This window comes from Oncorhynchus mykiss, chromosome 27 (assembly GCF_057628025.1).
Source record: "Oncorhynchus mykiss isolate SJ-2025 chromosome 27, ASM5762802v1, whole genome shotgun sequence".
NCBI classification, from domain to species: Eukaryota; Metazoa; Chordata; class Actinopteri; order Salmoniformes; family Salmonidae; genus Oncorhynchus; species Oncorhynchus mykiss.
In genome coordinates, this window is record NC_143048.1 from 4,279,237 (window position 1) to 4,292,839 (window position 13,603).

Consider the following 13,603-nt stretch of genomic DNA (forward strand, 5'->3'; position numbering starts at 1 on the left):
GGAAACAGCAGAGGGAGCATTCCCCTATCCACATCAATGGGACAGCAGTGGAGAAGGTGGAATGTTTTAAGTTCCTCAACGTACACATCACGGACAAACTGAAATGGTCCACCCACACAGACCGTGTGATGAAGAAGGCGCAACAGAGCCTCTTCAACCTCAGGAGGCTGAAGAAATTTGGCTTGTCACAATTGAGAGCATCCTGTCGGGCTGCATCATCGCCTGGTACGGCAACTTTTAATGACTCCAACCTAAGTGTATGTAAACTTTCGGCATCAACTGTATGTAAACATTATTAAAGCAGACTGCACCACCCTCTGGAGAGCCTTGCAGGTGTGGGTGGTGCAGTCTGCTTTAATAATGTTTACATACAGTTGATGTCGAAAGTTTACATACACTTAGGTTGGAGTCAATAAAACTTGTTTTTCAAACACTCTACAAATTTCTTGTTAACAAATTATAGTGTTGGCAAGTCGGTTAGGACATCTACTTTGTGCATGACACAAGTAATTTTTACAACAATTGTTTACAGACAGATGATTTTACTTATAATTCACTGTATCACAATTCCAGTGGGTCAGAAGTTTACATACACTAAGTTGACTATGCCTTTAAACAGCTTGAGAAATTCCATAAAATTGTGTCATGGCTTTAGAAGCTTCTGATAGGCTAATTGGCATCATTTGAACCAATTGAAGGTGTACCTAAGGCTGTATTTCAAGGCCTACATTCAAACGCAGTGCCTCTTTGCTTAAAATCAAGGGAAAATCAAAAGAAATCAAGCAAGACCTCAGAAAAAAAGTTGTAGACCTCCACAAGTCTGGTTCATCCTTGGGAGCATTTTCCAAATGCCTGAAGGTACCACGTTCATCTGTACAAACAATAGTACACAAGTATAAACACCATGGGACCACGAAGCCGGCATACCGCTCAGGAGGGAGATGTGTTCTGTCTCCTAGAGGGGAGGCTTGCAAGCCGAAGAACACCATTCCAACCGTGAAGCACGGAGGTGGACACTGACTGACCTAAGACAAGGAATTTTTACTGGGATTAAATGTCAGGAATTGTGAAAAACTGATTTTAAATGTATTTGGCTAAGGTGTATGTAAACTTCCGACTTCAACTGTATCTTGCATTACTCATCTCATATGTCTATACTGTATTTTATACCATATATTGCATCTTGCCTATGCCGCTCTGTCATTGCTCATCCATATATTTATATGTATATATTCTTATTCCATTCCTTTACTTAGATTTGTGTGTATTAGGTAGTTGTTGTGGAATAATTAGATTACATGTTAGATATTGCTGCACTGTCGGAACTAAAAGCACAATTATTTCGCTACACTTGCAATATCCTGCTAACAATGTGTATGTGACCAATAACATTTGATTTGAAGAGATTTCATTGTAGGCAGAACGCATCAGAGTACAATTCAGCCTGTACTAATCAGAGCTGTGGTAGGCTTACATGCAAATAGACCATTGCCGTATATGGATTTGTGCCATTCACTTTGAACTGGACTGTGTTTACAGCATAAGCGGTCATGAGTAGATGAGCTTTTTTTGAGATCAAAGAGAGAGCTGCATGGAGCCACGTTTGCACATGTTTTCATTAACTTTGCTCGTTAGTGAGTTAGTAGTCCAGTTATAGATAATTTGTAGTCAGCAATAGGGGAGTGATTGCTTTCTACAGGAGCACAAAACGTGAACATTTCTAGACATCTTTGAAAAGCGAGTTTGGTAAAGATTTTTTTTGTATTAAAGGGGCAGTGTCGTATTTCGAGACAGGCTTGAATAAGTTAAGGGTAGCATAATTTGTCTGAATCTCTATAATAATGGTATGGGAATAATAAAACATTTTATTTTGAATCAAACAATAACATTGTGTTGGTAGGTCTACATTATGATCAAATAACCACAGCAGCCTACTTGACCACTGTCTGAAACTGTACAGCCTTATTGTTCACAGTAAACGCACGCTGGAAGTTGCACAGAATTTTTTACCACCTTCAAGTTTGCGGTCAGCAGACCTGAAATTTGCTCAGTGTCCCTTTTGAAGGAACATTGGGATTGAATACTTTCTGAAGGCACTGCATCACTAATCCTCTCAGATCTTCAAAAGTGCCTAGGGGGTAGGGACAGGGGTCTGACTTGGTATTCAGGGTCTCACTTGTAGGTGAGGTTGAAATGCTTCCACTTGTGTCCCAGTGGGTTGATGGCGTAGCGTTTGGAGCGGCTCAATGCCGCCGCCGTCACGGGATGATGCTTCACAGAGCTCAGGGACTCCACAGACCGCTCACCAGCTTCCTGAGAGAGATGGAGCGGGGAGAGAGAGAGAGATCATTAGAGGTGACAAGAGGAGCATGACATGACCATGGAGAGGTGAAAACAGTGTGTGTGTAGGAGAGAGAGTGAGAGAGAAGCTTTGCACAGTCAGTATGTTGCAGTAGAGAGAATGGTATAGCGCCTGAGACAAAGAGCAAATGATCAGTAGCCTGTGAAACAAGACAGGACCAGTGGCAACCCGCCATTCAGGGCGAGCTCGAAAATTCAAGCCCCATGGGTCCTGCCATAGAGTTACATCAGAAGTGCCCATCCAAGAAGGCTCAAGGTCATTGGCCACATATAAAATGACATCAAATCACTTTATACCTACCGTAGCTTTGATTGGACTGAACATGTCAACATCACACTTTCAAAATCTTAGCTAGCAAGCTAGAGAAGCGGTCATCATCTACTGGCAAATCCCTTTCAATCCTTGTCATATGAAGAGACATTATAGATAAAACGTATCGGTGCTCATTGGCAATTTGACATGAACATTACACACCAAGATCAAAATCTCAAATTCAAATCAGTGTTTGGAAGGAATCAGTGGCTAACCGCAAGTGTTGCAAAGCAAGCACTAGCCTGCTATTCAGTGGAGAAGGTGTGTGGTGCAAGTCTGGGTTTAAAGGTCTCTCTTCCAAGTTTAAATAGATAAGCATTCAACACCATGGGCCAGAAAAGGTTGAAATACAGTGCATTCGGAAAGTATTCAGACCCTTTGACTTTTTTCACATTTTGTTACGTTAAAGCCTTATTCTAAAATGGATTAATTCGTTTTTTCCCCCTCATCAATCTATACACAATACCCCATCATGACCAAGCAAAAACAGGTTTTAAGATATTTTAGCAAATGTATTAAAAAAAATGTAAATATGACATTTACATAATACATATACAGACCCTTTTCTCGGTACTTTGTTGAAGCACCTTTGGCAGCGATTACAGCCTTGAGGCTTCTTGGGTTCGAAGCTACAAGCTTGGCACACCTGTATTTGGGGAGTTTCTCCCATTATTCTCTGTAGATCCTCTCAAGCTCTGTCAGGTTGGATGGGGAGCATTGCTGCACAGCTATTTTCATGTCTCTCCAGAGATGTTAGATCGGGTTCAAGTCCGGGCCCTGGCTGGGCCACTCAAGGACATTCAGAGACTTGTCCCAAAGCCACTCCTGCATTGTCTTAGCTGTGTGCTTAGGGTCATTGTCCTGTTGGAAGGTGAACATTTGCCCCAGTCTGAGGTCCTGTGTGCTCTGGAGTAGGTTTTCATCAAGGATCGCTCTGTACTTTGCTCCGTTCATCTTTCCCTCGATCCTGACTAGTCTCTCAATCCCTGCCACTGAAAAACATCCACAGCATGATACTGCCACCACCATGTTTCACAGTAGGGAAGGTGCCAGGTTTCTTCCAGACGTGATGCTTGGCATTCAGGCCAAAGAGTCCAATCTTGGTTTCATCCGACCAGAGAGTCTTGTTTTTCATGATCTGTAAGTCTTTAGGTGCCTTTTGGCAAACTCCAAGCAGGCTGTCATGTGCCTTTTAATGAGGAGTGGCTTCCGTCTGGCCACTCTACCATAAAGGCCTGATTGGTGGAGTGCTGCAGAGATGGTTGTCCTTCTGGAAGGTTCTCCCATCTCCACAGAGGAACTCTGGAGCTCTATCAGAGTGACCATTGGGTTCTTGGTCACCTCCCTGACCAAGGCCCTTCTCCCCTGATTGCTCAGTTTGGCCAGAAGGCAAGCTCCAGGAAGAGTCTTGGTGGTTCCAAACTTCTTTCATTTAAGAATGATGGAGGCCACTGTGTTCTTGGGGACCTTCAATGCTGCAGAAATGTTTTAGTACCCTTCCCTAGATCTGTGCCTCGACATAATCCTGTCTCGGAGCTCTGTGGACAATTGCTTCGACCTCATGGCTTGGTTTTTGCTCTGGCATGCACTGTCAACCATGGGATTGAAGCAATTGTCCACAGAGCTCCGAGACAGGATTATGTCGAGGCACAGATCTAGGGAAGGGTACTAAAACATTTCTGCAGCATTGAAGGTCCCCAAGAACACAGTGGCCTCCATCATTCTTAAATGAAAGAAGTTTGGAACCACCAAGACTCTTCCTGGAGCTTGCCTTCTGGCCAAACTGAGCAATCAGGGGAGAAGGGCCTTTTAAATCATGTTCAACGCCTTTCGAATCATTTACCATAGGTGGACTCCAATCAAGTTGTAGAAACATCTCAAGGATGATCAATGGAAACAGGATGCATATGACCTCAATTTAGTGTCATAGAAAACGCTCTCAATACTTATGCAAATACGGCTAGGTCGCCGCTCTTAAGAGGCCACGGAGGCGGGCTAAGAGGCGGACAAGGACTATGGTGGAGTGGGATCCACGTCCCGCACCAGAGCCACCACCGCGGACAGACACCCACCCAGACCCTCCCCTATAGGTTCAGGTTTTGCGGCCGGAGTCCATGCTTCTTGACACCATGCTCACTTAATCCGGAAGCCAGCTGCACTGGCGACCGTGTAAATGTGCATTGCGCTTGGCCTGCCCTGCCACAGCAGTCGCTAGAGTGCAATAGGACAAGGACAACCCAGCCGGCCAAACCCTCCCCTGACCCAGACAACACTGGGCCAATTTTGCGCCGCCTCATGGGTCTCCCAGTCACGGCCAGCTGCATCACAGCCTGGGATCGAACCAGGATCTGTAGTGACGCAGCTAGCACTGCGATACAGTGCCTTAGACTGCTGCGCCACTCGGGAGGCCATGAAAAATATTAATTTAATCATTTTTAGAATACGACTGTAAGGTAACAAAATGTGTAAAAAGTAAAGGGGTCTGAATACTTTCCGACATTACTTCTGCCCCATTCAAAACAACTGGAAACTCGGATCTGGGAAATCTTGCTCCGACTAGGAAAATACGTTTTGAATGGTCATCCAACTCGGAATTCCATGTCTGGAACTCGGTGCTCTTTCTAGAGCTCTGATCTGAAGATCAATGATGTCATGATTCGACTTTGTTTTTTTAAGGGTTCCCAGTTGTCTTAAAACCATCATAAATCCAGAGAATGCCAGACTTTGATGACATAGTTTGATGACAAAATTTGCCCACAAGGACTGCAGAGCCACCTTCCTGTTCAAGTGAGCACAGCACAACAATTTGAGTCCAAAAATGTATTGTATGCTGCTGCATAAATGATGTAATATGCCAGGGAGATATGTATACTGTAGCTAAGAACGTAATACTAAGTGTATGTTGTGTAGTAAGCTCATAGTAGCCCATGTGCCTCACCCTAATAATTTCCCTTTCCCCCTCATAACTTAGCCTACTGTTCTGACTTGGTGGTGAACATGTAGCCTGTAGACTGTTTTAGATAAATGTAAATCATTGAATATTATAAGAGCTTTCATTGTCTGCTTATATGCCCCCTTTATTTATCCTACGGTTCTGACTTGGTGTACAGAGAGAATACTGTAAGAACGGGCCATGTTCTGAATTCTGTCGCTGAACATATATGTTCATATATATATATTATTATAGTTATATTGACTACGTCCGTCCTAGCTCGCTCATTAATGTCGTAATAGAAATTACGGATTGCCTATTATCTGCCCGTCATCCCCTTATGCCATAGTTTGTACATCTCAATTGTCAGTAGAAACCATATTTGTTTAAGCATGTCAGCAATATCAGATATGTTGTTTTTTTATGCAGTAAATGAGGCTGAATGAACTGTTTCGCTGCCAGACAAGGCTCCGCTGATAGCCAGGTGGAGCAGTGGTTAGGATTCACTCCATGGTGCTGAAAAGAACGCTCTGCTGTAGGGACAGCTTTATGTAGACCCTAACAGTTTGCGGGCACCGTTTGTCACCGTTATAGTGCAATGAATGTATTGTTTAGTGTTGTGTGTGTTGTGTAGTGGCTTTGCTGGCAAGGTTTACATGCAAAAATCACTTAAATTATGACATTTTTTTGAATCAGTAAATGGGGGAAGATTTCAACTACCACCCAAACACAAAATAGTAATTGGAGTTGTTCATTCTATTTCTCCACATTTCTTCCACTATGAGTTAAAAGGAATAACTTAAAGTCAAGTTAAGCATTTTTCAGGCTTCCTGGCAAAAGGGAGCATGTCTGGCCTCTAGGAAGAAAATGTAAAAAAAGACACGTGGCACCAGTGCAAAAGGGAACAGAAATCACAACTTAACCCGAGACAGATGTAAAACCCTCCTCATCTGCTCTCGTCACCTGACAGCCCCTCTCCATCTATCCATCTCTCTGTGCTAAAATATCTGTCACCCACATGTGAGCTGAAGCTTCTCCTCCAGCGCCCCCCTCCCCTCCCCTCACCACCTAAACCACTCCTTCCTTTCTTTTCTTCTTTCTCCCCATTTATTTTCCTATTCTAGGCTATTGTAACACTGATCAAAAAATAAACATACACAAAAATACATTAGGATCAAACCAGAAAAATGTGACTGTCAGTGTAGCTTACTTAAAACACTTGTTTTTTCAGTCTGTAAAAAAAACGATAACAAAACACAATAAATTAATGACAATACTGGGTTTGTTGAGTTGCTCGCACAGGCAAACAGTCTAAATATTACTTTTAGAATGTCCGTGTGCAGCCGTCCACTTACCGTTTTCCTTCTACACGTAGGGAGTCCGCCGAACCCATCCAAACCTACCAACATCAGCACTAGTAGAAAAAGTATCCGACGAGTTCCGCGCATCTCAAACACTGGGACGATGCCCTTGGCCGAACTCAACTTCTGCTTCCTGTGCTCCATTGTAACCTGTAGTCGTGTTTTACAGTTGACAGTCAATGGTAACCTACACTCAATGTCGAGAGCACATGATTCTGCTAAATGCAAGGATTGGTATAAAAGAGGTTGATCATCTTGGATAGGCTACCTTATTCAGGTGTTTTCATGCAGAAAGCATGAGTTCTGAACCAGAACGCGGTGCGTATCACAACGTGAAAACCACATTTGAACAGCTCTGCGGAGAATTTGCCATTTGGGCATGGAGCTCCAAATACTCATGTCCCATCAAACTCGTGTCATTCTCAGCATTCCGCGCTATTCTCCTTTGATATAATTGTAAACTCTTACTTTTCAACCGAGTCCTTGGTTAATTGCGTCGCATTTGTATGTTTATTGGGTAACTTTGATACTTCCCTGCCTGGTCTATGCAGCGACCGAACGGATCAGGTGTCGGTCGTACAAGTTCGGGCACGTCAGTCGAGTTGGTGGGATAGAGTGAGAGCGCCGCCCAGTTCTAAAACAACAATTTGTCTCAGCCTCTGCTCTCCCATTCTCTCAAGTGCTCTCAAACTACACACAGTTCTCAACCAGACGAATAGAGGGTAAAATGTTGCCTTCAAGTCTTCAAACTATTTTTGGGCAAACTCTTACTTAAATAACCACTCGTGGAATGTAAAAGTATCTCTCATCGGTTGAGGCCTCAATCCGCCATGGTTTAGAATACAAATTATGAAAGTCATTCATAGTTTATAGGCTAAGGACACATTTTTATAAGGAAACTTTTTCCCATACATTTATTAGTAAGTGTTATTTAGCCACCAAAACTTGACATCGACACAGGCAAGTCTGCAACTCGCAAAAAACACAGCAACAGAGCCAGGGGTTTCTTCACGGTCAGTACTATCGGGGATCCTTGGGACGTCCATAAACTCTAACCCTAACCATAGGGACGTCCCAAGGGGGTATGGACGTCCCAAGGATTCCAAATTGCACGGACTGTTTCTTCACCTGTTGACTCATGTGGCGTGCAGTCCCAACTGTCTGCGCAAGGAAGGTGGGCACCATGACAATATTGCCGCAAAGAACATCCTTCCAGATGCGCTCATTTTTCTTTGCTTGCATGGACCCATTTTCCAATCCATCTGTTCAAACAGGCTCCATTATCCACTTCCTGGCAATTAGCAAGTGGCAACTCAAAAGACTAACAGAGGAGCTGTCAAAAAGTGAACTAACTCAAAATAATTATAGAAATCCATGCCTACATCTTAGCCTATCTCAACTCTCTCTGAACCCCATCTAGGTGTGATAGCTCCTCAGCTAATTATGGATCATCTATTGAAGAGGAAGGCGTTTAGTAGTCTATCATGACTAGCCCACAGTATGCCCCATCCTGGTTAGGCTACAGCAATGTGTCACCGTCTGCAATGCTGTGGCTCAGGAAGAGGCTTTAGGCTTTGCCTCACTGCATCAAGGGTTTGTTCTAGCCTACATCCCTTCATTCACCTCCAGAAAGTGGCCACGCTGGCAACTCTAAAAGTTATACAATTCTGCATGTGAAGTGTGCTCTCATAAAAAATCCATTGTGCAGAATGAGGTAAAATGTTTGTCAATTGAACTTTTTGGCATTGCCCATGGTCTGGCTGGCCAAGTGGTCCACAGTTTCCCCCTATCCCCACCACAGTTTCCCCCTATCCCCATCACTCGGGCTGACCTTAGGAAGACCCCGAGACAGCCTGTGGTTTTCAATAGAAGAGGACCCGTGTGACTCTTAAGAACATATAGCAAGAATTTGTGGGTTATGTTGCATGATATTTATGGATCAGGCCCAACGACAATGCTTTTGTTGTCCCATCCTTCCACTGATAAATTCGGATAAATTAATCACTTTTTGACTGAGAAAGTTAACGAGTAGCCTATCGCAAAATCGCCCGGAGATGATGGATACTGTGAGAACCGTCAGTGACCATCACACTTTTTAAAATGCTGTAAAACTACTACTCTAACACACATCTACAGAATAAGCTCATACATTATTATTCTTTTTTTTACTTGTGTGTATATATTGTATGACATCACATTTTCTGTATGTGTCTGTCTGTGTCACCAAGATGTTCAAATAAACCTAAACATAAGGAGAGTAGCCTAAGACGTCCACTTTAGTTCATTCCCAAAAATATAGAAAAAAATCCTTTCTAGAGACAGATTTTTCAGTAAAGGGCACCTGAATGGCGGTCTCATAACTTCCGCCCCTCACTGGACTTGGCCCTATGCCCAGGGTCTGGCTGCACTCCAGGTGACTAGGGAAACTCTGGGCGGGCTGACCTGACGATGTCACCCACCCTGGGAAGGAGTGGAGAGAAAATAGGGAAGGAAGGAGGAAATGGGGGGAGTCGAAAATAAAAGCTGGAAAGGAGATCTTTTATGGGGCCCTGAAAGATGAGGATTTAATTACGCATCTCTTTATTCATCTGTCCAACCACACCAACACTGCACAAGCTAACTTTTCTAAACAGTCACCTTCAACAAATGTTTCCCTACGGACACTTTAAAACCTATTTAAAGTTTATCCCCACATTGTTTTACTTTAACTTCAAAGTCAGTAACCCACTATTAGAGCTAGCCTACACAACGCTCAATCACACTTAAACATTGAAAATGTTTCTTTTAAATTTGACAGAAAAATCTAATTGCCAACACATTGACTTTCATGAATGCGCATGAATTATCTACTCATAAGTAGTGGGTACTAATGAGTCGCCCCCCCCCCCCTCCCCCATTTCTAAATCAGATATAAGCATTACAATTCATACACATTTGATGGCTTATTATACAGTGCATTCAGAAAGTATTCAGACCCCTTGATTTTTTTCAACATTTTGTTACGTTACAGCCTTATTCTAAAATGGGTTAAATAAAATCTACACACAATCTACACACAATACCCCATAATGACAAAGCAAAACAGATTTTGTAAAATTGTTGCTAATTTCTAAAAAACAGAAATACCTTTACATAAGTATTAGGACCCTTTGCAATGAGACTCAAAATTCAACTCAGGTTCATCCTGTTTCCATTGATCATCCTTGAGATGTTTCTACAACTTGATTGGAGTCCACATGTGGAAAATTCAATTGATTGGACATGATTTAAAAGGCACACACCTGTCTATATATAATCCCATGGTTGACAGTGCATGTCAGAGCGAAAACCAAGTCATGAGGTCGTAGGAATTGTCCATAGATCTCTGAGACAGGATTGTGTCGAGGCACATATCTGGGGAAGGGTACCAAAATATTTCTGCAACATTTAAGGTCCCCAAGAACACAGTTGGTCTCCATCATTCTTAAATGGAAGAAGTTTGGAACTACCAAGACTCTTCCTGGAGCTTGCCACCCGGCCAAACTGAGGAATTGGGGGAGAAGGGCCTTGGTCAGGGAGGTGACCAAGAACCTGATGGCCACTCTGACAGAGCTCCAGAGTTCCTCTGTGGAGATGGGAGAACGTTTCAGAAGGACAACCATCTCTGCAGCACTCCACCAATCAGGCCTTTATGATAGAGTGGCCAGATGGAAGCTACTCCTCAGTAAAAGGCACATGACTGCCCACTTGGAGTTTGCCAAAAGGTACCTAAAGGACTCTCAGACCATGAGAAACAAGATGATCTGTTCTGATGAAACCAAGATTGAACTATGTGCCCTGAATGCCAAGCTTCACACCTGGAGGAAACCTGCCACCACCCCTACGGTAAAGCATGGCGGTGGCAGCATCATGCTGTGGGATGTTTTTCAGTGGCAGGGACTGGGAGACTAGTCCAGATCAAGGGAAAGATGAACGGAGCAAAGTACAGAGCAATCCTTGATGAAAACCTGCTCCAGTGCGCTCAGGATCTCAGACTGGGGCGAAGGTTTACCTTCTAACAGGACAACGACCCTAAGCACACAGCTAAGACAACACAGGAGTGGTTTTGGGACAAGTCTCTGAATGTCCTTGAGTGGCCCAGCCAGAGCCCGATCAAACATCTCTGAAGAGACCTGAAAATAGCCGTGCAGAGACGCTCCCCATCCAACCTGACAGAGCTTGAGAGGATCTGCAGAGAAGAATGGGAGAAACTCCCCAAATACAGGTGTGCCAAGCTTGTAGAGTCATACCCAAGAAGCCTCAAGGCTATAATCGCTGCCAAAGGTCCTTCAACAAAGTACTGAGTAAAGGGTCTGAATACTTATGTAAATGTGATATTTCAGTTTTTTTATTTCAATATATTTGCAAAAATTTCTAAAAACTAGTTATTCTTTGTCATTAATGGGGTATTGTGTCTAGATTGATGAGAGGGGGGAAATGATTTCATCCATTTTAAAATAATGCTGTAATGTAACAAAAAGTCAAGGGATCTGAATACTTTCCGAATGCACTGTATATAGTTATTAGTGTAAACATTAATAATATACAGCGCCTTCAGGAGGTAATATTTATTTTTTTACCATTATTTAACTAGGCAAGTTAGTTAAGAACAAATTCTTATTTTCAATTACGGCCTAGGAACAGTGGGTTAACTGCCTGTTCAGGGGCAGAACGACAGATTTGTACCTTGTCAGCTCGGGGGTTTGAACTTGCAACCAACGCTCTAACCACTAGGTAACCCTGACTTTTTTCACATTACTAGTCCAATGCTCTAACCACTAGGCTACCCTGACTTTTTCCACATTTTGTTGTTACAAAGTGGGATTAAAATGGATTTGTAATCTTTTTGTCAACAATCTTCACACAATACTCACATTTTTTATTTCACCTTTATTTAACCAGGTAGGCTAGTTGAGAACAAGTTCTCATTTACAACTGCGACCTGGCCAAGATAAAGCAAAGCAGTTCGACACAAACAACAATCCAGAGTTACACATGGAATAAACAAACATACAGTCAATAATACAGTAGAAAAAGTCTATATACAGTGTGTGCAACTGAGGTAGGATAAGGGAGGTAAGGCAATAAATAAGTAATTACAATATAGCAATTAAACACTGGAATGGTAGATGTGCAGAAGATGAATGTGCAAGTTGAGATACTAGGGTGCAAAGGAGCAAGATAAATAAATAAATACAGTATGGGGATGAGGTAGTTGGATGGGCTATTTACAGATTAACTATGTACAGGCGCAGTGATCTGTGAGCTGCTCTGACAGCTGGTGCTTAAAGCTAGTGAGGGAGATAAGTGTTTCCAACTTCAGTGATTTTTGCAGTTCGTTCCAGTCATTGGCAACAGAGAACTGGAAGGAAAGGCGGCCAAAGGAAGAATTGACTTTGGGGGTGACCAGTGAGATATACCTGCTGGAGCGCGTGCTACGGGTGGGTGCTGCTATGGTGACCAGTGAGCTGAGATAAATTGGTGCTTTACCTAGCAGAGACTTGTAGATGACCTGGAGCCAGTGGGTTTGGCGGCGAGTATGAAGTGAGGACCAGCCAACGAGAGCATACAGGTCGCAGTGGTGGGTAGTATATGGGGCTTTGGTGACAAAACAGATGGCACTGTGATAGACTGCATCCAATTTGTTGAGTAGAGTGTTGGAGGCTATTTTGTAAATGACATCGACAAAGTCGAGGATCAGTAGGATGGTCAGTTTTACAAGGGTATGTTTGGCAGCATGAGTGAAGGATGCTTTTTTGTGAAATAGGAAGCCGATTCTAGATTAAATTTTGGATTAGAGATGCTTATGGGAGTCTGGAAGGAGAGTTTACAGTCTAAGTGTCAAAGTAGAAGAAACATTCTAATGTTTGTAAAAAATTACAGCTGTGAGTCTTTCTGGGTAAGTCTCTAAGAGCTTTCCACACCTGGGTTGTGCAACATTTGCCCATTATTCCTTTCAAAATTCTTCAAACTCTGTCAAATTGGTTGTTGATCATTGCTATACAACCATTTTCAGGTCTTGTCAAATCAAGCTGATTTAAGTCAAAACTGTAACTCGGCCACTCTGTCACAGCTGTCGAAAGAGGAAGACCAAGGTGCAGCATGGTGAGCGTATATTTTCTTTTAAAAAATGACGCCACCAAAACAACAAACGAGCCCACTACCGTGAAGCTTACACGGCTCAATGCCTCAAACAAAGTTAACTACCCACAAACACAGGTGGGAAAAAGGGCTGCCTAAGTATGGTTCCCAATCAGAGACAACGATAGACAGCTGTCCCTGATTGAGAACCATAACGGCCAAAACAAAGAAATACAAAACATAGAAAATAGAACATAGAATTCCCACCCCACATCACACCCTGACCTAACCAAATAGAGAAATAAAACGGCTCTCTATAAGGTCAGGGCGTGACACACTCAGGAACATTCATGCTCTTCTTGGTAAGGGACTCCAGTATAGATTTGGTCTTCTGTTTTAGGTTATTGTCCTGCTGAAAGGGGAATTTATCTCCCAGTGTCTGGTGGAAAGCAGAATGAGCCAGGTTTTCCTCTAGGATTTTGCCTGTGTTTAGCTTCATTCCGTTCCGTTTATTTTTTATTCGGAAGAACTCCCAAA

General features: G+C 43.0%; 1 protein-coding gene across 2 annotated transcripts in view; it reads right to left on the minus strand.

Annotated features, from left to right (window-relative positions):
• Positions 1–7,603, minus strand: part of LOC110507348 (matrix metalloproteinase-23) — a 29,221-nt gene extending 21,618 nt beyond the window's left edge. Inside the window, exons 1-3 of one of the 2 annotated variants that reach the window (XM_021587280.3) lie at positions 7,236–7,603; positions 6,962–7,117; positions 2,177–2,313 (exon numbers count right to left, since the gene is read on the minus strand). In XM_021587280.3, coding sequence (XP_021442955.1) covers positions 2,177–2,313; positions 6,962–7,111 — 287 coding nt within the window. In that variant the 5' untranslated portion in view covers positions 7,112–7,117; positions 7,236–7,603. Of the gene's footprint in view, positions 1–2,176; positions 2,314–6,961 lie in introns of both variants that reach the window. The other variant, XM_021587279.3, reaches the window with a different exon arrangement.
• Positions 7,604–13,603: the final 6,000 nt, after the last annotated feature.